Source organism: Salmo salar, chromosome 16, assembly GCF_965601325.2.
Source record: "Salmo salar chromosome 16, fSalSal1, whole genome shotgun sequence".
Lineage (NCBI taxonomy): Eukaryota > Metazoa > Chordata > Actinopteri > Salmoniformes > Salmonidae > Salmo > Salmo salar.
This window is the reverse complement of record NC_138306.1, coordinates 15446040-15470031: the sequence shown is the minus strand read 5'-3', so window position 1 is coordinate 15470031 and position 23992 is coordinate 15446040. Positions and strand designations below refer to the sequence as shown.

General features: G+C 42.6%; 1 protein-coding gene across 6 annotated transcripts in view; it reads left to right on the top strand.

The window, feature by feature from the left end:
• Positions 1–23992, top strand: part of fgd4a (FYVE, RhoGEF and PH domain containing 4a) — a 110139-nt gene that overhangs the window by 46400 nt on the left and 39747 nt on the right. For 5 of the 6 annotated variants that reach the window (XM_014147948.3, XM_014147947.3, XM_014147951.3 and 2 more), the window contains exon 2: positions 21374–21457. In XM_014147948.3, the coding sequence (XP_014003423.3) occupies positions 21374–21457 (84 nt within the window). Of the gene's footprint in view, positions 1–7260; positions 7498–21373; positions 21458–23992 lie in introns of those variants that run through there. The other variant, XM_014147949.3, reaches the window with a different exon arrangement.

Sequence of the window (23992 nt, the reverse complement as noted above, 5' to 3'; positions counted from 1 at the left end):
ACAGGACTAAGATCGCAAAGCGTCAATACAGGACTAAGATCAAATCGTACTACACCGGATGTGGCAGGGCTTGCAAACTATTACAGACTACAAAGGGAAGCACAGCCGAGAGCTGTCCAGTGACATGAGCATACGAGACGAGCTAAATAACTTCTATGCTAGCTTTGAGGCAAGTAACACTGAAACATGCATGAGAGCATCAGCTGTTCTGGACGGATGTGTAATCACGCTCTCCACAGCCGATGTAAGTAAGACCTTTAAACAGGTCAACATTCACAAGGCCGCAGGACCAGACAGATTACCAGGATGTGTACTCCAAGCATGCGCTGACCAACTGGCAAGTGTCTTCACTGACATTTTCAACCTTTCCCAGTCTGAGTCTGTAATACCAACATGTTTCAAGCAGACGAACATAGTCCCTGTGCCCCAAAACAGGTAACCTGCCTATATGACTATCGACCGCAGCACTCACGCCTGTAGCCATGAAATGCTTTGAAAGGCTGGTCATGGCTCACATCAACAACGTGATCAAGACAAAGGAGATTGTGGACTAGAGCAAAAGGAGGACCCGAGCACGCCAAGTTCCTTGGCGTCCACATCACCAACAAACTAACATGGTCCAAGCACACCAAGACAGTCGTGAAGAGGGCAAGACAAAGCCTATTCCCCATCAGGAGACTGAAAAGATTTGGCATTGGTCCTCAGATCCTCAAAAGGTTTTACAGCTGCACCATCGAGAGCATACTGACGGGTTGCATCACTGCCTGGTATGGCAACTGCTCGGCCTCCGACCGCAAGGCACTACAGAGGGTACTGCATACGGCCCAGTACATCACCGGGGCCAAGCTTCCTGCCATCCAGGATCAGGCGGTGTCAGAGGAAGGCCCTAAAAATTGTCAAAGACTCCAGCCACCCTAGTCATAGACTGTTCTCTCTGCTACCACACAGCAAGTGGTACCGGAGCGACAAGTCTAGGTCCAAGAGGCTTCCTAACAGCTTCTACCCCCAAGACTCCTGAACAGATAATCAAATGGCTACCCAGACTATTTGCATTGCCCCCATTCTACGCTGCTGCTACTCTCTGTTATTATCTATGCATAGTCACTTTAATAACTCTACATGCATGTACATATTACCTCAATTACCTCAACACCGGTGCCCCTGCACATTGACTCTGTACCGGTACCCCCTGTATATAGTCCAGCTATTGTTATTTTACTGCTGCTCTTTAATTATTTGTTATTTTTATCTGTTACTTTTTACAGGTATTTTCTTATAACTGCATTGTTGGTTAAGTGCTTGTAAGTAAGCATTTCACTGTAAGGACTACACCTGTTGTATTCGGTGCATGTGACAAGTAAAATTTGATTTGATTTGAGGTTGCTGTTGAAGCATATCCCACGGTAGTTATTGGGGTTAAATTTGTCTCCACTTTTGTGGATTGGTGTGATCAGTCCTCGGTTCCAAATATTGGGGAAGATGCCAGAGCTAAGGATGATGTTAAAGAGTTTAAGTATAGCCAATTGGAATTTGTGGCCTGTATATTTTATCATTTCATTGAGGATACCATCAACACCACAGGCCTTTATCGGTTGGAGGGTTTATATTTTGTCCTGTATTTCATTCAATGTATTTAGAGAATGCAGTGGGTTCTTGTATTTGATCATGTATATGTTTTGCTGTTTGTTCTCTGTTATAGGCCCAAAAAGATTGGAGAAGTGGTTTACCTATACATCTCCGTTTTGGATAGCTCTTTGTGTTGTTTGTTTAGTATTTTCCCAGAAGTGGTTAGAGTATGGATTCTTCAATTACATTGAGCTGATTTCTGACGTGCTGTTCCATCTTTTTCCGTTGTGTATTTCTGTATTGTTTTAGTGATTCACCATAGTGAAGGCGTAGGCTCAGGTTTTCTGGGTCTTTACGTTTTTGGTTGGATAGGTTTCTCAATTTCTTTCTTAGGTTTTTGCATTCTTCATCAAACCATTTGTCATTGTTATTCATTTTTTCTCTCTGCCTCTCCCTCTTGCTTCCTCTCCCTCTCTCTGCCCCTCTCTCTTTTTCTCTTTTTGTGATGCTAATCTCTGTAATGTTAAACCAGACACAACTCCCTCTGATGTTTTAACAGGAAGTGTTTAGCAGGGGGAGCGTTCAGGTTCACCTCTCCAGGTCGCTGTGTTCCCTAATTAGAGCTGCGTTCGAGACCCTGCAGAGACTGACTTTGTTGTTGCGCCAGACTGTGGTTCATTGAGTACCTTGTAATGTTAGTGTGGGCATGACTAAGCCTATCACCTCTCTGACAAGACAGAGGGGCTCATCTGTTCCCTATCTCCCCCAACCAGCATGCACACTCTGATTGGAGGGATGTGCCTGGGCATATTAACTATCTGGTCATAACTGTGTTTGTGCAGAGAAGTGATGCAAATGAGGCCTAAATTACTGTTAATTTGCATTTCCTTACTGTGGATGGGCACTGTATCTGTCTTATGTTTTATCAAGTTAGAGCCGGTTTTAATGGCATTCATGTTTCATTTGAATGGAGTAGAATGACTGCAAGTTCTCCTCTGCGTTGTTGACTCTATCATGTTTATAATGCCATAGTCAACTGCTAGATTTGTGCCTGATTGCGATGATACTAAATCTCATGCCTTTGATCCCCTGGCCTGAGAGAGATAGCGTGACACACACACACTAGTGGTGGACAGTGACATTTAAGATTAGGGAGGACAATTATTTTTTTTTACAGCATATTGATATTCCATTCAACCCGCTCATATTCCATTCACCCAGCTCAATGTAACATCGATAGGTTTAGACTACTACATGATACCTGAATGTGCCCTATATACATCATGAGGTTGCTACAACCTAGCCTATAAATGTTCATTTTCATAGCAACCACATACTACATACAGCATCATCACTTTGCTTGTTGTATAATTCCTTCTTGCATCAACGCACTCTCCTCCTCTCACCTTTTCCCTTCAGTACACAACACAACAGCTGTCTGTAACCATACGCAACAACCTTTCCAAGCCAAAAGTTCATACTAGCCTACATCGTTGTCCATAGCCGCGAGAAGCAGGGGTGCTGAGTGTGCTGCAGCACCCCCTGAAAAATCTGAATAAAAAAAATATTAATAAAAAAAGTATATATATTTTTTTAAATATAATTTTTCACAAAAGTAGCTTAATTAGGTAAATAAGTGAAAGGTTAACTAAAATAATACAATGAAATTGTCACGTCCTGACCAGCAGAGGGAGTAATTGTATTAGTTTTGGTCAGGACGTGGCAGAGGTTTTGTGTTGTGTGTAGGTTGGGTGCTGGACTCTCAATTGGAGGCAGGTGTTTCTAGTTGCCTCTGATTGGGAGTCCTATAAACATGTGTGTTTTTCTTTGTGTTTGTGGGTAGTTGTTTTTGCAGTGCGTTTTGTTAGCCTGCAAAACTGTTCCTGTCGTGTTGCTGTATTTTCTTGTTTTTCCGTGGTCAACGTCCTTTAATAAATATGTTGTTGAACACGCAACCCGCTGCGCCTTGGTCCATTCCTGACGACAGATGTGACAGAACTACCCACCATACCAGGACCAAGCAGCGGAGGAATTCTGGCGAGGACTGGGGAACACGGCGGGTAAGGGAGCCCGAGAGGCAGCCCCAATAATTTTGGGGGGGAGATTGGAGACCCAGGCCAGCTCCCCGTACCCTTTTTGGACATAAACAGACTGGACAGGTCCCGTGCTTTGGGGTAGGTGCTGTGGTGAGGCCTGGTATTTTCAGGCCGGTATGCGCAGTACCAGCGCCCCGCATGTGGCAGGGGAGAGTGAGCATCGAGCATGAAGGGGTGATGCCAACCCTGCGCTCGAGACCGCCAGTGCGCCTCTACGGTCCAGTATTCCCCGCTACACGCACTAGCTTTGAGGTGCGTGTCTCCAGGCTGGCACGTCCTGTACCAGCCCCACGCATCAGGTATCTAGTGCGTCAGCCCAGCCTCGCCAGTCTGGGGCCGCCAGAGCTGCCCGCCAGTCAGGAGTTGCCAGAGCTGCCCGCCAGTCAGGAGTCGCCAGAGCTGCCCGGCAGTCAGGAGTCGCCAGAGCTGCCCGGCAGTCAGGAGTCGCCAGAGCTGCCCGCCAGTCAGGAGTCGCCAGAGCTGCCCGCCAGTCAGGAGTCGCCAGAGCTGCCCGCCAGTCAGGAGTCGCCAGAGCTGCCCGCCAGTCAGGAGTCGCCAGAGCTGCCCGCCAGTCAGGAGTCGCCAGAGCGGCCCGCCAGTCAGGAGCCGCCAGGTCTGCCCGGATCTGCCAGAGTGGTCCGCCTGCCCGGATCTGCCAGGGTGCCCCGCCTGCCCGGATCTGCCCGAGTGGCCCACCTGCCCGGATCTGCCAGGGTGCCCCGCCTGTCCGGATCTGCCCGAGTGGCCCGCCTGTCCTCCGGCCCAGCCCGAGTGGCCCGCCTGTCCTCCGGCCCAGCCCGAGTGGCCCGCCTGTCCTCCGGCCCAGCCCGAGTGGCCCGCCTGTCCTCCGGCACAGCCCGAGTGGCCCGCCTGTCCTCCGGCCCAGCCCGAGTGGCCCGCCTGTCCTCCGGCCCAGCCCGAGTGGCCCGCCTGTCCTCCGGCCCAGCCCGAGTGGCCCGCCTGTCCTCCGGCCCAGCCCGAGTGGCCCGCCTGTCCTCCGGCCCAGCCCGAGTGGTCCGCCTGTCCTCCGGCCCAGCCCGAGTGGTCCGTCTGCCCGGGTCAGCCAGAGTGGCCCGCCTGTCCTCCGGCCCAGCCAGAGTGGTTCGTCTGCCCGGGTCAGCCAGAGTGGCCCGTCTGCCCGGCGCAGCCATCGGCACCATTGTCTTGTCTTTTGGGGGGGGGGGGTACTGTCACGTCCTGACCAGCAGAGGGAGTAATTGTATTAGTTTTGGTCAGGATGTGGCAGAGGTTTTGTGTTGTGTGTAGGTTGGGTGCTGGACTCTCAATTGGAGGCAGGTGTTTCTAGTTGCCTCTGATTGGGAGTCCTATAAACAGGTGTGTGTTTTTCTTTGTGTTTGTGGGTAGTTGTTTTTGCACTGCATTTTGTTAGCCTGCAAAACAGTTCCTGTCGTGTTGCTGTATTTTCTTGTTTTTCCGTGGTCAACGTCTTTTAATAAATATGTTGTTGAACACGCAACCCGCTGCGCCTTGGTCCATTCCTGACGACAGATGTGACAGAAATATGCAGTACCACTCAAAGATTTGGACACACCTACTCATTCCAGGGTTTTTCTTTATTTTTACTATTTTCTACATTGTAGAATAATAGTGGTCATCAAAAGTATGAATTAACACATGGATTAATGTAGTAACCAAAAAAGTGTTAAACAAATCAAAACATATTTGAGATTCTTCAAAGTAGCCACCCTTTGCCTTGATGACAGCTTTGCACACTCTTGACATTCTGTCAACCAGCTTCATGAGGTATTCACCTGGAATACATTTCAATTAACCTCTACGGGCTAGGTGGGACGCTTGCTAAATTTACTAAATTACTCACGATAAACGTTTACAAAAAGCATAACAATTATTTTAAGAATTATAGATACAGAACTCCTTTATGCACTCGATATGTCCGATTTTAAAATAGCTTTTCGGTGAAAGCACATTTTGCCATATTCTCAGTAGATAGCCCGGCATCACAGGGCTAGCTATTTAGACACCCAGCAAGTTTAGCACTCACCAAAGTCAGATTTACTATAAGAAAAATGTTATTATCCTTTGCTGTCTTCGTCAGAATGCACTCCCAGGACTTCTACTTCAATAACAAATGTTGGTTTGGTTCAAAATAATCCATTGTTATATCCAAATAGCGGCGTTTTGTTCGTGCGTTCAAGACACTATCCGAAAGGGTAAATAAGGGTGACGAGCATGGCGCAATTCGTGACAAAAAAATGCTAAATATTCCATTACCGTACTTCGAAGCATGTCAACCGCTGTTTAAAATCTATTTTTATGCCATTTTTCTCATAAAAAAAGCGATAATATTCCGACCGGGAATCTGCGTTTAGGTAAACAGACGAAAGAAAATAAAGCATGGGGTCGACTCCGGCACGCGCCTAAGCCCATAGTACTCTGATCGGCCACTTGCCAAAAGCGATAATGTGTTTCAGCCAGAGGCTGCCTCGATATCGTTCAGCTTTTTCCCGGGCTCTGAGAGCCTATGGGAGCCGTAGGAAGTGTCACGTTAGAGCAAAGATCCTCAGTCTTCAATAAAAAGAGCCAAGATGAAACACAACTTGTCAGACAGGCCACTTCCTGCATGGAATCTTCTCAGGTTTTGGCCTGCCATATGAGTTCTGTTATACTCGCAGACACCATTCAAACAGTTTTAGAAACTTTAGGGTGTTTTCTATCCAAAGCGAATAATTATATGCATATTCTAGTTACTGGGCAGGAGTAGTAACCAGATTAAATCGGGTACGTTTTTTATCCGGCCGTGTCAATACTGCCCCCTAGCCCTAACAGGTTAACAGGTATGCCTTGTTAAAAGTTAATTTGTGGAATTTGCGTTTAAGCCAATCCATTTTGTTTTGACATGGTAGGGGTGATATACAGAAGATAGCCCTATTTGGTAAAAGACCAAGTCCATATTATTTAAAAAACAACTCAAATAAGCAAATAGAAACGACAGTCTATCATTACTTTAAGACATGAAGGTCAGTCAATCCGGAAAATTTCAAGAACTTTGAAAGTTTCTTCAAGTGTAGTCGCAAAAACCCTCAAGTGCTATGATGAAACTGGCTCTCATGAGGACCGCCACAGGAAAGGAAGACCCAGAGTTACCTCTGCTGCAGAGGATAAGTTCATTAGAGTTACCAGCCTCAGAAAATGAAACCAAGAGCTCTGATAAGTTGAAGGTTGTCCTCTGGAAGGGGGTGAGAACCATGAGTCTCCTAAGTTCTGTATTGAAGTCAATGCACCCAGAGGAGAATGGAAAATAGCTGTCCTCCGGCTACACCATGGTGTTACCCTAGAGAGTGCTGTTGAGGCTACTGTAGACTTTCATTGCAAAACAGTGTATTTTAATCAGTTATTTGGTGACATGAATATATTTAGTATAGTTTATCTAAAATTGGTAACCTTTTTAATGTGTCATTATTTTTCTTTTATGAAATTCTCTGAGTAGGATAGTTCTCCCCTTCCTCCTCTGATGAACCTCCACTGACTCTCACACACGCACACACACACACATTAACTGCAGGTCCCTCCCCCACCCGGTGACACCAGCAGCATTCTGGGAACCGGTTGTACAATGACAGACTGACAGACAGAGAGTAGAGCATTGCGGGTAAACAACACAAACACATCAACGCAGCAACAACCACCAGATGAGGAAACCTGCGACGTAGGACCAGACCAAACTTAACTAACCCAACTTAATTTGATCTGCTTTTCTGGTCAAACTTGGGCTGTGAGGGATTTGTCATGGAGAGGCAGTGTACTACGTACAGGCATGGGAAAACCCAGCGCTACTGGAGAGGAGCTTACTCAGGTACTGTCCAGATATTATTGTTGAGTGTTGTTTTCTTTTTAAAACCTCAAACACCCACACACACACATTGTCAAATATATCCAGAAATAGATGCTCTATGTTGTAAAGCTGCTGAGGAAGAGTAGTTTTGTGTAGATGGGGTTTTAGATTGTGAGTCTAGAGACAGAATAACGTGTGTACAGTATGCTGTATGTGTAGGCCCCCACAGTACTTAATGGGGGTCCGTAGTGCATCAGCAGAGCACACATTGTACAGTTCTGTGTAGGATTTAAGCCAGTGATCTGTTTATCGTGTTTATCATGTGTAGAATCAGCCGAACCTCTCGCTAGTGATTCTCATGAAACCAGTTTTAACCATGGCAGTGGCAAATTAAGTTAGAAAACCATGTTGCATCTGCAACAATAAACTATAATTCTGAAGACTAAGATGCTTAGTTTATTGCACAGTGTTTTACTTTAAATACATTTTACATTTTTGCCCAGAATCTTTTTTTTTTATCCCCAAATTCTCATTACCAAAATGCATCTGGATTAAATTCTTGAGTCATTTTATACAATTTTACTTAAGAAAAACCAAAGTTTTTTGAATACAACTCACAAATATGTTTCTGTTGTTTGTGCATAAAGCATAACAAATGCTATACTAGTTGAAGTTTACATTAAACTATAATATTTATTACATTAAAGCACAGTGACTGTGGACATGTTTCTCATTACCGCATCATTTTAGGTCCGTTTCGGTAATGAGAACTTTAATTTTAATATGATAATAAGCATCAGTTATTTAATTAGTGTATCATTTTTTTTTTTATTTACTTAAAACCACAATCTGGAGTTTGTGTTTCAGCAGAGAGCAAACCCGCTACTTAAAGGTGGTGTGTACATTTTGACATGTGTACCTGTTTTAGCACTTACCTATACTGTTGTTTGATATCCCAAGACAGTTTTTGGTCCATATCGCACGTTTTTAGATACTTTATATGAATCATGTTATACCATTTGCCCATAGGATCCCATTCAATTTAGAAATACATCTGGAATACCTTGGAACAACACACATCCACATCCTAATACAGGATATAAAGGTCCCCCTTGGTGAAAAAATAAATACAATTAAGTCTGTTTTTTTAATGTTTAAGTCCACTTTTGACTTTTGAAAATACATGCACGTAATTGCAGTACTTCTACTAACATAAGGGGTATTTTAGTAAATTACATTAAGATCAGTGATTTGAGTATTATGCAAGTCATTTGGGATTAACAAATGACACAATTTGATGAAGTATTGGGTTACTGAATCTCTAACAGAGCTCAGTACCATTTTTCAATGGCAAACTATGCAATACTCATTACCAAAACATGCATTGTCATCTCTGAAAACTGCTTGTCATTACCACAATGTACCAATATTTAGGAAATATTAGGAAAAACGTAATGTCTACTTTGTAATTTTGTCTTAATCTGATAGTGTGCCATTTGTTCCAAATATTTGTACATAAAAATAACATGTACACACAATAATTATGACAAATAACAAAATTCAGAAAAGGTTGTGTGAGATAAATTACAAAATGCATTTTAATAATTTAATTGTAAACATACTTGTTTTCAGTGTTATGTTTACTTCAGGCCTTTTCATTAGGTGAGCAATGTTAAAAAAAATATTAGAAATTGATTTGTTTATTACTTTTTTGGACTGTTACGGTAATGATCATTTTTGCTTTGCTTGTTGTGTAAATTGTGGTAAATTGCATAAAATCTTATCAATAAACATAACAATAATTATGAAATAGATAAATACAGATCCTAATCTTAGTGATCCAAGAGGAATTATTGTGGAAAATGTGTTTCTTTTTTGGCAAAAATGTTTGGTCAAGTGCCACTTTTGTGAGAATCGCTGTGGTGTTATCGCACTGCCTGAGGAAAGAGGAAAGGAGGAGAGGAAAGGAGGAGAGAGGAGAGGATGGAGAAATGTTCAGAGGTTGTCAATTATGCTTGTCAATGACGCAGCAGCTCTACTCTGCTTTTTGCTGACTGCATGTATTTACTGTTACTAGGCTGTTTTTAAATGTTAACACTGCAGGGACATGATGAGTGTGTGGCACTAGAACTGAATGGAGTGTGTGTGGACACACACACACACACACACACACACACACAACCAGACAGACACACACTCAGGGTGGTGGAAGGTCCTCTATATCAACATTTGCCGTATGTGCCGAATACAAGCCCTTAACCGCAGAAGATATAGTTAAGAAAATATTGACTAAATAAACTTTTAATAAAAGTTATAAAAAAACAATTACGAGGCTTTATACAGGGGGTACCGGTACTGAGTCAACGTGTCGTGGTACAGGTTAATCGAGGTAATTTGTACATGTAGGTCGGGGTAAAGTGACTATGCAAAGATAATAAACAGAGTAGCAGCAGTGTAAAAACAAAGGTGGGGGACCTCTATATCAGACTGTCAGAGGAAGGCCCGTAAAAAGACTCCAGCCACCCAAGCCATAGAATGTCCACCCTGCTACCGTCCAGGAAACGGTACCGGACCAACAGGCTCCGACACAGCTTCTACCCCCAAGTCATAAGACTGCTAAGTTCTTAATTAAATTGCTCTCATCATATGCTGCACTCTGTTCTTCATTTTACTCTTATTATTATCTATCCTGATGCCTAGTCACTTTACCCTGCCTTCATGTACATATCTACCTCAAATACCTTATTATTATCTATCCTGATGTCTAGTCACTTTACCCTGCCTTCATGTACATATCTACCTCAAATACCTTATTATTATCTATCCTGATGCCTAGTCACTTTACCCTGCCTTCATGTACATATCTACCTCAAATACCTTATTATTATCTATCCTGATGTCTAGTCACTTTACCCTGCCTTCATGTACATATCTACCTCAAATACCTTATTATTATCTATCCTGATGTCTAGTCACTTTACCCTGCCTTCATGTACATATCTACCTCAAATACCTTATTATTATCTATCCTGATGCCTAGTCACTTTACCCTGCCTTCATGTACATATCTACCTCAAATACCTTATTATTATCTATCCTGATGCCTAGTCACTTTACCCTGCCTTCATGTACATATCTACCTCAAATACCTTATTATTATCTATCCTGATGTCTAGTCACTTTACCCTGCCTTCATGTACATATCTACCTCAAATACCTTATTATTATCTATCCTGATGCCTAGTCACTTTACCCTGCCTTCATGTACATATCTACCTCAAATACCTTATTATTATCTATCCTGATGTCTAGTCACTTTACCCTGCCTTCATGTACATATCTACCTCAAATACCTTATTATTATCTATCCTGATGCCTAGTCACCTTACCCTGCCTTCATGTACATATCTACCTCAAATACCTTATTATTATCTATCCTGATGTCTAGTCACTTTACCCTGCCTTCATGTACATATCTACCTCAAATACCTTATTATTATCTATCCTGATGCCTAGTCACTTTACCCTGCCTTCATGTACATATCTACCTCAAATACCTTATTATTATCTATCCTGATGTCTAGTCACTTTACCCTGCCTTCATGTACATATCTACCTCAAATACCTTATTATTATCTATCCTGATGCCTAGTCACCTTACCCTGCCTTCATGTACATATCTACCTCAAATACCTTATTATTATCTATCCTGATGTCTAGTCACTTTACCCTGCCTTCATGTACATATCTACCTCAAATACCTTATTATTATCTATCCTGATGCCTAGTCACTTTACCCTGCCTTCATGTACATATCTACCTCAAATACCTTATTATTATCTATCCTGATGCCTAGTCACTTTACCCTGCCTTCATGTACATATCTACCTCAAATACCTTATTATTATCTATCCTGATGTCTAGTCACTTTATCCTGCCTTCATGTACATATCTACCTCAAATACCTTATTATTATCTATCCTGATGCCTAGTCACTTTACCCTGCCTTCATGTACATATCTACCTCAAATACCTTATTATTATCTATCCTGATGTCTAGTCACTTTACCCTGCCTTCATGTACATATCTACCTCAAATACCTTATTATTATCTATCCTGATGCCTAGTCACCTTACCCTGCCTTCATGTACATATCTACCTCAAATACCTTATTATTATCTATCCTGATGTCTAGTCACTTTACCCTGCCTTCATGTACATATCTACCTCAAATACCTTATTATTATCTATCCTGATGCCTAGTCACTTTACCCTGCCTTCATGTACATATCTACCTCAAATACCTTATTATTATCTATCCTGATGCCTAGTCACTTTACCCTGCCTTCATGTACATATCTACCTCAAATACCTTATTATTATCTATCCTGATGTCTAGTCACTTTACCCTGCCTTCATGTACATATCTACCTCTAATACCTTATTATTATCTATCCTGATGTCTAGTCACTTTACCCTGCCTTCATGTACATATCTACCTCAAATACCTTATTATTATCTATCCTGATGCCTAGTCACTTTACCCTGCCTTCATGTACATATCTACCTCAAATACCTTATTATTATCTATCCTGATGTCTAGTCACTTTACCCTGCCTTCATGTACATATCTACCTCAAATACCTTATTATTATCTATCCTGATGCCTAGTCACCTTACCCTGCCTTCATGTACATATCTACCTCAAATACCTTATTATTATCTATCCTGATGTCTAGTCACTTTACCCTGCCTTCATGTACATATCTACCTCAAATACCTTATTATTATCTATCCTGATGCCTAGTCACTTTACCCTGCCTTCATGTACATATCTACCTCAAATACCTTATTATTATCTATCCTGATGCCTAGTCACTTTACCCTGCCTTCATGTACATATCTACCTCAAATACCTTATTATTATCTATCCTGATACCTAGTCACTTTACCCTGCCTTCATGTACATATCTACCTCAAATACCTTATTATTAACTATCCTGATGCCTAGTCACTTTACCCTGCCTTCATGTACATATCTACCTCAAATACCTTATTATTATCTATCCTGATGCCTAGTCACTTTACCCTGCCTTCATGTACATATCTACCTCAAATACCTTATTATTATCTATCCTGATGCCTAGTCACTTTACCCTGCCTTCATGTACATATCTACCTCAAATACCTTATTATTATCTATCCTGATGCCTAGTCACTTTACCCTGCCTTAATGTACATATCTACCTCAAATACCTTATTATTATCTATCCTGATGCCTAGTCACTTTACCCTGCCTTCATGTACATATCTACCTCAAATACCTTATTATTATCTATCCTGATGCCTAGTCACTTTACCCTGCCTTCATGTACATATCTACCTCAAATACCTTATTATTATCTATCCTGATGCCTAGTCACTTTACCCTGCCTTAATGTACATATCTACCTCAAATACCTTGTACCTCTGCACATTGATCTGGTACTGGTACTCTCTGTATTTAGCTCCACATTGATCTGGTACTGGTACTCTCTGTATATAGTTCCACATTGATCTGGTACTGGTACTCCCTGTATATAGCTCCACATTGATCTGGTACTGGTACTCTCTGTATATAGTTCCACATTGATCTGGTACTGGTACTCTGTATATAGCTCCACATTGATCTGGTACTGGTACTCCCTGTATATAGCTCCACATTGATCTGGTACTCTCTGTATATAGCTCCACATTGATCTGGTACTGGTACTCCCTGTATATAGCTCCACATTGATCTGGTACTGGTACTCCCTGTATATAGCTCCACATTGATCTGGTACTGGTACTCCCTGTATATAGTTCCACATTGATCTGGTACTGGTACTCCCTGTATATAGCTCCACATTGATCTGGTACTGGTACTCCCTGTATATAGCTCCACATTGATCTGGTACTGGTACTCCCTGTATATAGTTCCACATTGATCTGGTACTGGTACTCCCTGTATATAGCTCCACATTGATCTGGTACTGGTACTCCCTGTATATAGCTCCACATTGATCTGGTACTGGTACTCCCTGTATATAGCGCCACATTGATCTGGTACTGGTACTCCCTGTATATAGCTCCACATTGATCTGGTACTGGTACTCTCTGTATATAGCTCCACATTGATCTGGTACTGGTACTCCCTGTATATAGCTCCACATTGATCTGGTACTGGTACTCCCTGTATATAGCTCCACATTGATCTGGTACTGGTACTCCCTGTATATAGCTCCACATTGATCTGGTACTGGTACTCCCTGTATATAGCTCCACATTGATCTGGTACTGGTACTCCCTGTATATAGCTCCACATTGATCTGGTACTGGTACTCCCTGTATATAGCTCCACATTGATCTGGTACTGGTACTCCCTGTATATAGCTCCACATTGATCTGGTACTCTCTGTATTTAGCTCCACACTGATCTGGTACTGGTGCTCTCTGTATATAGCTCCACATTGATCTGGTACTCCCTGTATATAGCTCCACATTGATCTGGTACTTGTGCTCTCTGTATTTAGCTCCACATTGATCTGGTACTGGTGCTCTCTGTATATAGCTCCACATTGATCTGGTACTGGTACTCTGTATATAGCGCCACATTGATCTGGTACTGGTACTCCCTGTATATAGCTCCACATTGATCTGGTACTGGTACTCTCTGTATATAGCTCCACATTGATCTGGTACTGGTACTCCCTGTATATAGCTCCACATTGATCTGGTACTCTCTGTATATAGCTCCACATTGATCTGGTACTGGTACTCCCTGTATATAGCTCCACATTGATCTGGTACTGGTACTCCCTGTATATAGCTCCACATTGATCTGGTACTGGTACTCTCTGTATATAGCTCCACATTGATCTGGTACTTGTGCTCTCTGTATTTAGCTCCACATTGATCTGGTACTGGTGCTCTCTGTATATAGCTCCACATTGATCTGGTACTGGTACTCCCTGTATATAGCTCGACATTGATCTGGTACTGGTACTCTCTGTATATAGCTCCACATTGATCTGGTACTGGTACTCTCTGTATATAGCTCCACATTGATCTGGTACTGGTACTCTGTATATAGCTCCACATTGATCTGGTACTCTCTGTATATAGCTCCACATTGATCTGGTACTGGTACTCCCTGTATATAGCTCCACATTGATCTGGTACTCTCTGTATATAGCTCCACATTGATCTGGTACTGGTACTCCCTGTATATAGCTCCACATTGATCTGGTACTCTCTGTATATAGCTCCACATTGATCTGGTACTGGTACTCCCTGTATATAGCTCCACATTGATCTGGTACTGATACTCCCTGTATATAGCTCCACATTGATCTGGTACTGGTACTCCCTGTATATAGCTCCACATTGATCTGGTACTGGTACTCCCTGTATATAGCTCCACATTGATCTGGTACTGGTACTCCCTGTATATAGCTCCACATTGATCTGGTACTTGTGCTCTCTGTATTTAGCTCCACATTGATCTGGTACTGGTGCTCTCTGTATATAGCTCCACATTGATCTGGTACTGGTGCTCTCTGTATATAGCTCCACATTGATCTGGTACTGGTACTCCCTGTATATAGCTCCACATTGATCTGGTACCGGTACTCTGTATATAGCGCCACATTGATCTGGTACTGGTACTCCCTGTATATAGCTCCACATTGATCTGGTACTGGTACTCTCTGTATATAGCTCCACATTGATCTGGTACTGGTACTCTGTATATAGCTCCACATTGATCTGGTACTGGTACTCCCTGTATATAGCTCCACATTGATCTGGTACTGGTACTCCCTGTATATAGCTCCACATTGATCTGGTACTCTCTGTATATAGCTCCACATTGATCTGGTACTGGTACTCCCTGTATATAGCTCCACATTGATCTGGTACTGGTACTCCCTGTATATAGCTCCACATTGATCTGGTACTTGTGCTCTCTGTATTTAGCTCCACATTGATCTGGTACTGGTGCTCTCTGTATATAGCTCCACATTGATCTGGTACTGGTACTCTGTATATAGCGCCACATTGATCTGGTACTGGTACTCTCTGAATATAGCTCCACATTGATCTGGTACTGGTACTCCCTGTATATAGCTCCACATTGATCTGGTACTGGTACTCTCTGTATATAGCTCCACATTGATCTGGTACTGGTACTCTCTGTATATAGCTCCACATTGATCTGGTACTGGTACTCTCTGTATATAGCTCCACATTGATCTGGTACTGGTACTCTCTGTATATAGCTCCACATTGATCTGGTACTGGTACTCCCTGTATATAGCTCCACATTGATCTGGTACTCTCTGTATATAGCTCCACATTGATCTGGTACTGGTACTCCCTGTATATAGCTCCACATTGATCTGGTACTGGTACTCTCTGTATATAGCTCCACATTGATCTGGTACCGGTACTCTCTGTATATAGCTCCACATTGATCTGGTACTGGTACTCCCTGTATATACCTCCACATTGATCTGGTACTCTCTGTATATAGCTCCACATTGATCTGGTACTCTCTGTATATAGCTCCACATTGATCTGGTACTGGTACTCCCTGTATATACCTCCACATTGATCTGGTACTCTCTGTATATAGCTCCACATTGATCTGGTACTCTCTGTATATAGCTCCACATTGATCTGGTACTGGTACTCCCTGTATATAGCTCCATTCTTGTGTATTTGATTTCTCTTGTGTTACTATTTATATTTTTATTATAATTTTTTAACTCTGCATTGTTGGGAAGGCTCATAAGCAAGCATTTCATGGTAAGGTCTACACCCGTTATATTCAGCGCATGTGACAAATAACATTTGATTCGATTTGACACACTGCAGTAGATGGGATAACACCACAGCTCTCAGGTGGTTGGCAGGTCATTTGCCTTGAAGGACATGATTGTGTGGGTATTTCTCCATACAAAACAAAACATAGCCCTGATTCAAACATCCACACTTTGCTAGGCACAGTAACGGTGTCAGACACCTTCATCAGAGCTTTGTATAGTCTCTCGTTTTTTCTTTCATAACATCTCACATCACTCCTAATCTACAATGAATATCATTGTCATCTCTGTGTCACCTCAGACGTCTGACTGAATGGCTGTCATTGACAGTGTTCGTCCCCGTGCCCCATAACTGACCTATGGCGCCCATCACTCCTCAGGCCTGTCCAATCACTGGGCTGCGCTGGACTGAGTGCGCCCGATCACAGCTCTGTTGTCCTGTGTTAGAAAGTGATGATGAACAGGGTGCGCGATCAGGAACAAGGAACTGAAAAAACAAAGTGCAGTGACAGGAAGAGGAAGGTTGGGGTTGGAGCATCATGGGGCATTTTGGGTTGACTTTATGCTTGTATGTATGTATGTACATTTGAAGTTGGAAGTTTACATACACCTTAGCCAAATGCATTTAAACCCTGACATTTAATGCTCGTAAGAATTCCCTGTCTTAGGTCAGTTAGGAACACCACTTTATTTTAAGAATGTGAAATGTCAGAATAATAGTAGAGAGAATTATTTATTTCAGCTTTTATTTCTTTCATCACATTCCCAGTGCATCAGAAGTTTACATACACTCAATAAGAATTTGGTAGCATTATCTTTAAATTGTTTAACTTGGGTCAAACGTTTCGGGTAGCCTTCCACAAGCTTCCCCACAATAAGTTGGGTGAATTTTGGCCCATTCTTCCTGATAGAGCTGGTGTAACTGAGTCAGGTTTGTAGGCCTCCTTGTTCACACACGCTTTTTCAGTTCTGCCCACAAATTTTCTATAGGATTGAGGTCAGGCTTTGTGATGGCCTCTCCAATACCTTGACTTTGTTGTCCTTAAGCCATTTTGCCACAACTTTGGAAGTATGCTTAGGGTCATTGTCCATTTGGAAGACCCATTTGCAACCAAGCTTTAACTTCCTGACTGATGTCTTGAGATGTTGCTTCAATATATCCACATCATTTTCCTCATGATGCCATCTATTTTGTGAAGTGCACCAGTCCCTTCTGCAGCAAAGCATCCCCACAACATGATGCTGCCACCCCTGTGCTTCATGGTTGGGATGGTGTTCTTCGGCTTGCAAGCATTTTTCCTCCAAACAGAACGATGATCATTATGGCCAAACAGTTCTATTTGTGTTTCATCAGACCAGAGGACATTTCTCCAAAAACGTACGACCTTTGTTCCCATGTGCAGTTGCAAACCGTAGTCTGGCTTTTTTATGGAGGTTTTGGGGCAGTGGCTTCTTCCTTGCTGAGCGGCCTTTCAGGTTATGTCAATATAGGACTAGTTTCCCTTTGGATATAGATACTTGTGTACCTGTTTCCTCCAGCATCTTCACAAGGTCCATTGCTGTTGTTCTGGGATTGATTTGCACTTTTCGCACCAAAGTACGTTCATTTCTAGGAGACAGAACGCTTCTCCTTCCTGAGCGGTATGACGGCTCTGTTGTCCCATGGTGTTTATACTTGCGTATTATTGTTTGTACAGATGAACGTGGTACCTTCAGGCGTTTGGAAATTGCTCCCAGGGATGAACCAGACTTGTGGTGGTCTACAATTTCTTTTCTGAGGTCTTGGCAGATTTATTTTGATTTTCCCATGATGTCAAGCAAAGAGGCACTGAGTTTGAAGGTAGGCCTTGAAATACATTGTAACGGCTGTCTGTGGTAAAGTAGACCAAGGTGCAGCGGAGTTAGTGTTCATCTTTGAATTTTAATAAACGTAAGAACACTATACACACAAAACAATAAAACCGACAGCCAAACAGTCCTGTCAGGTGCAAAACACTAAACAGAAACAATCCCCCACAAAACCCAAAGGAAAAACAGGCTCCTTATGTGTGACTCCCAATCAGCAACAACGAACTACAGCTGTGCCTGATTGGGAGCCACACACGGCCCAAAACAAAGAAATACAAAAACATAGAAAAATGAACATAGAACGCCCACCCAATGTAACACCCTGGCATAACCAAAATAAAGAACAAAAACCCCTCTCTATGGCCAGGGCGTTACATACATCCACAGGTACACCTCCAATTGACTCAAATGATGTCAATTAGCCTATCAGAAGCTTCTAAAGCCATGACATCATTTTCTGGAATTTTCCAAGCTGTTTAAATGCACAGTCAACTTAGTGTATGTAAACTTCTGACTCACTGGAGTTGTGATACAGTGAATTATAAGTGAAATAATCTGTCTGTAAACAATTGTTGGAAAAATTACTTGTGTCATGCACAAAGTAGATGTCCTAACAGACTTGCCAAAACTATAGTTTGTCAACAAGAAATTTGTGGAGTGGTTGAAAAACAAGTTTTAATGACTCCAACCTAAGTGTATGTAAACTTCCAACTTCAACTGTATGTATGTACTGCTACTGTACTGCGCACTGCCTTGGATAGGGAACACGCTTTCTGCAATCTATACTAAAATGTGTGTGTGTGTGTGTGTGTGTGTGTGTGTGTGTGTGAACAGCTGGAAAGCCTGGCATGAGGAGTCCAGATGGTGGGTGTAGAAAGCCCTCTTTAATCCCTGCAGCCGGATATCATACCCTCACACCACACACACACACCCACCCCCCTCCATGGCCCCACACTAAGCATTTTGTCTATTCCCCTAAATACTCAATACTCACTTTCTATGGCAGTTTCCTCTGTACTGTAACATCGAGAATGTCCGGTTGATGTTAGTATTGGACTTCAGCATCCTGACTGTTACTGTCGTAACGGCAAACGTTGGACTGTGGGTGCTGTTTCTGGTTGAAATTTAAGAAAGATCGGAACATTTTGCATGTGTGTGCACTTACTCTTGCATGTGTTTGTGTGTGTGTATACAGTGCCTACAGAAAGTATTCAGACCCCTTGACTTTTTCCACATTTTGTTACGTTACTCCTTATTCTAAAATTGATTAAATATTTTTTCCCCCTCATCAATCAACAAACAGTACCCCATGATATACATTTTTGCTAATTTATTAAAAATAAAAACTGAAATATCACATTTACATAAGTATTCAGACCCTTTACTAAGTACTTTGTTGAAGCACCTTTGGCAGCGATTACAGCATCAAGCCTTCTTGGGTATGACGGTACAAGCTTGGCACACCTGTATTTGGGGAGTTTCTCGCATTCTTCTCTGCATATCCTCTCAAGCTCTGTCAGGTTAGATGGGGAGCGTCACTGCAAATCTATTTTCAGGTCTCTCCAGAGATGATAGACTGGGTTCAAGTCCAGGCTCTGGCTGGGCCACTCAAGGAACTTCAGAGACTTGTCCCGAAGCCACTCCTGTGTTGTCTTGACTGTGTGCTTAGGGGTCGTTGTCCTGTTGGAAGGTGAACCTTCACCCCAGTCTGAAGTCTTGAGCGGGCTTTCATCAAGGAGCTCGTTGTAATTTGCTCCATTCATCTTTCCCTCGATCCTGACTAGTCTCCCAGTCCCTGCCGCTGAAAAACATCCCCACAGCATGATGATGCTACCACCATGTTTCACCGTAGGGATGGTGCCAGTTTTCCTCCAGATGTGACGCTTGGCATTCAGACCAAAGAGTTCAATCTTGGTTTCATCAGACCAGAGAATTTTGTTTCTCATGGTCTGAGAGTTTTGACAAACTCCAAGCGGGATTTCATGTGCCTTTTACTGAGGAGTGGCTTCCGTCTGGCAATTCTACCATAAAGGCTTGATTGGTGGAGTGCTGCAGAGATGGTTATCCTTCTGGAAGTTTCTCACATCTCCACAGAGTAACTATGGAGCTCTGTCAGAGTGACTATCGGGTTCTTGGTCACCTCCCTGACCAAGACCCTTCTCCCCCGATTCCTCAGTTTGGCCGGGCGGCCAGCTCTAGGAAGAGTTGTGGTGGTTCCAAACTTCTTCCATTTAAGAATGATAGAGGCCACTGTGTAATTGGGGACATTCAATGGTGCAGAAATGTTTTGGTACCCTTCCCCAGATATGTGCCTCGACATAATCCTATCTTTTGCTCTGACATGCACTGTCAACTGTGGGACCTTATATGGACAGGTGTGTGCCTTTCTAAATCATCTCCAATCAATTGAATTTAGCACAGGTAGACTCCAATCAAGTTGTAGAAACATCTCAAGGATGATCAATGGAGACAGGATGCACCTGAGCTTAATTTTGAGTCTCATTGCAAAGGGTCTGAATACTTATGTAAATAAGCTATTTCAGTTTTTAATAAAAACCTGTTATTGGGTTTTAGGGTTTAGATTGATGTGGATTTTAATTTATTTAATCCATTTTAGAATAAGGCTGTAACGTAACAAAATGTGGAAAAAGTCAAAGGGTCTGAATACTTTCCGAATGCACTGTATGTGTGTGGGCCTATCACAGTATTAATAGCATGGCTGTTTTCTCTTTAATGTTTTATGTGCATATGAAATGGCTCTGGTGAGTGTTTTAGCTCTCCCTAGTGAGGATGCCCTACATATCACATTCTAACTAATTAGAATTAAATCTCTGAGGGATGGAATATTATTTTATTTCCAAACAAATAAAAGAATAACTCTCTCCCCTCATGTGAACCAGAGGATCAGAATTGCTCCAAATATGCATATAGCTGCTGTCCAGAATCCTGCAAAAGCTACACAAGAGAATCCAGAATTCGAATCTCTCTCTCTCTCTGTGTCTGTCTCTCTGTCTCTCTCTCTCTCTCTCTCTCTCTCTGTCTCCTATTCAATAAATCATTGAGCTCTATAAACTACTTCAGGCTGGTTCCTCTTGCCCCTGTTCTTTCCATGTTGGGTGAATGTTTGGGTCTTGGTGTGTCCTACAATACGTTACAGTAAACTTGATATATTCGCATTTGGTAACATTTGGACTTGTCATTGCAGAAAAGAAAGGAAAGCCCAGCTGTTTCCATTCCAAGAACACTGATGAGGAGGCCTGTGTCGGGGTGAAGATCGAACACGCTAAAGGTCAACTTGATCCCTTTCTCACTCTCAATATCACAATCTCCTCTTTTAATCTTGCTATCTCTCATCTCCCCTCTCTCCTACTATTAGTTTCTGGTCATTAGCTACTGTAGTCTACTGTACTAAAAGAGGAGTATTTAACCTTTGTGAAATGACAGGCCCTACGGTGCTGTGTAGATGTCAGCATGGTGTACTGCTCATTGTACTGTGGTTTCCTTTTCTAAAAGCTCTCTCCTTCCTTCCCCCAGCCCGAGGTGATAAAACTGTCAATGCTTCTCAGTTAAACCAAGTGTAGTCATGAGGTGTTAAGCCAATGCTGCGTGTGAGCTACGGTATGTGGGACAGAGTGTATGTCTGTTTGGGGACAGAGGTGTCACCACATACATTCATACTGTGCTACATAGTCTTTTTTTGTTTAGGGCAGAGAGAAAAAGAAAGTAATAGAATGAAAGGGTAAATATGAGGAATGTGGTCCCATCCAGATTAGATGGGCGGTGCAGAGGGCAAGGGAATGCATGCTGGAGTGTAGAAACACTCCCCTTGGCAGCACACAGGTTCACAGAAAGTGTGGGTGTGGGTGTGTGTGGGTGTGGCTTAAAGCAGTAATGATGTATGAGTCTCTCCCTTCTGTGCCACACTTCTCATCTACCAGTCTTCTTACCCCCTTTCTCTCTCTATGTTCGTCTGTCCTTTCCTTCTATTCATTGTATTTCTATTTCTTCCTCTGTGTTTATCTGCCACCCCCCCTTGAATGCATCTGTCCTGTCATATGCCACCCCTCCTTCACTCCCTTTCTCCTTCCCTCCCTCCCTCTATCCCTCTTCTCCAGTTTTCCCCATTGATCAGCCTCAGAGGGGGTAGCCTATAATCTAAAATTGGACTGTGAACTAGTGGGTGAGGGGAGTGTTCATCTGATGAAGGTCTGGGTGGTTCAACAGGCCTTACTGTAAATCCTCCTGTCTGTCTGTCTCTCTGTCTGTCTGTTGTAGTTGGTCATCTGGTCTCTATGTCTCTGGGAGTTCAGTCTGGAACTGCTACTCGAACATTGGGTTTAACTCTCCTTTTCACTACAAGGTGATTCCACGCCAGCATAGTCTGAAAATATTTTGGGTATCTCAGATTGTTCTGGCAATTCTCACATAGTTATTACTTCATTTGGAGGAAGGATGTTTCAAATGCTTTTTACATTTGTATAACAAATACTTTTTGAGAAAATCATGATGAAAGTGGCAATTTTAGGCCCTTTTTAGACCTGTACATGCCTCCTATAAGACCCTATGATCTGTGAACCGTACATTATACAGACCACATCTTGCTGTCATTATACTCCTCATAGTGTGCTCTCAAATATGGATTATGTCAACATTCTGAAATACACATTTTCACATACGTTTATTCAACAGTAAAAAATATTAATATCTCAAAACTACCCTTTTGGATATTGATTATTTTTAGACATATTGTTTGGCACAATATACTCTTCAAACTCATCAAATATCCAGAGTGGCAGAGTGGATTCTCTGGTACTTTTAAAGGCTAGGTAGCAGATAATGCACAGGGTCGCAGGTTTTTAGACAATGTTTTTGTTGAGGGTCTTGAGGTCCTAAACATTGTTAACCTTGTGTCTCCTTGGTAATGATATAGTAGCTACCGTAGTATTAAAGCTATGCATTAAGAAAGCATGCAATGAGATATCTGCAGAGAGGAATAGCTACTGGTCAGACTGGTTAATAAAGGGATGGAAGGAAATGCCTGCCATACCCTCCATTCCCCAACAGCTGATGTCACAGGGAGTGTGTGTGTGTGTGGTGTGTGTGTGTGTGTGTGTGTGTGTGTGTGTGTGTGTGTGTGTGTGTGTGTGTGTGTGTGTGTGTGTGTGTGTGTGTGTGTGTGTGTGTTCAAAATGTATATCCCATACACACAGGACAGTAGATGCATTAAACTGCCCATGTATGTGTGTGTTAGAATAGAATACTGGCTTCCTGTGCTATACAGTAGGTTCTGTCATGAGCTGACTGTTAAAATCTGAGAACCTGTACATCTGCGTTACACTGTTGCGAGAAATTCTGAACGACACGGTGACAGACACGACGACAGATAGCCGACTATGCGGAAGCTCCACTCACAGTTCTCTGCACAGACTTCTGCAAAACGTAAGAAAGATGGTTTAGATCTCTCTCAACTTTTAGATCTCTTTACTTCTGTTTATACTTTCCATTTAACCTTTTACTGCAGGCTAAATCAGGGTCACACAGAGTGTTTCGTGGTAGTCTTAAATGTAACAGTATAGCTTCCGTCCCTCTCCTGGCTCGAACCAGGGACCCTCTGCACACATCAACAACTGCCTCCCACAACGCATCATTACCCATTGCTCCACAAAAGCCGCGGCCCTTGCAGAGCAAGGGGAACAACTACTTCAAGGTCTCAGAGCGAGTGACGTCACCGATTGAAACGCTATTAGCGCGCATCCCGCTAACTAGCTAGCCATTTCACACCGGTTACATTTAAACAAATCTACTTTGAAACAAAAGTACAGTG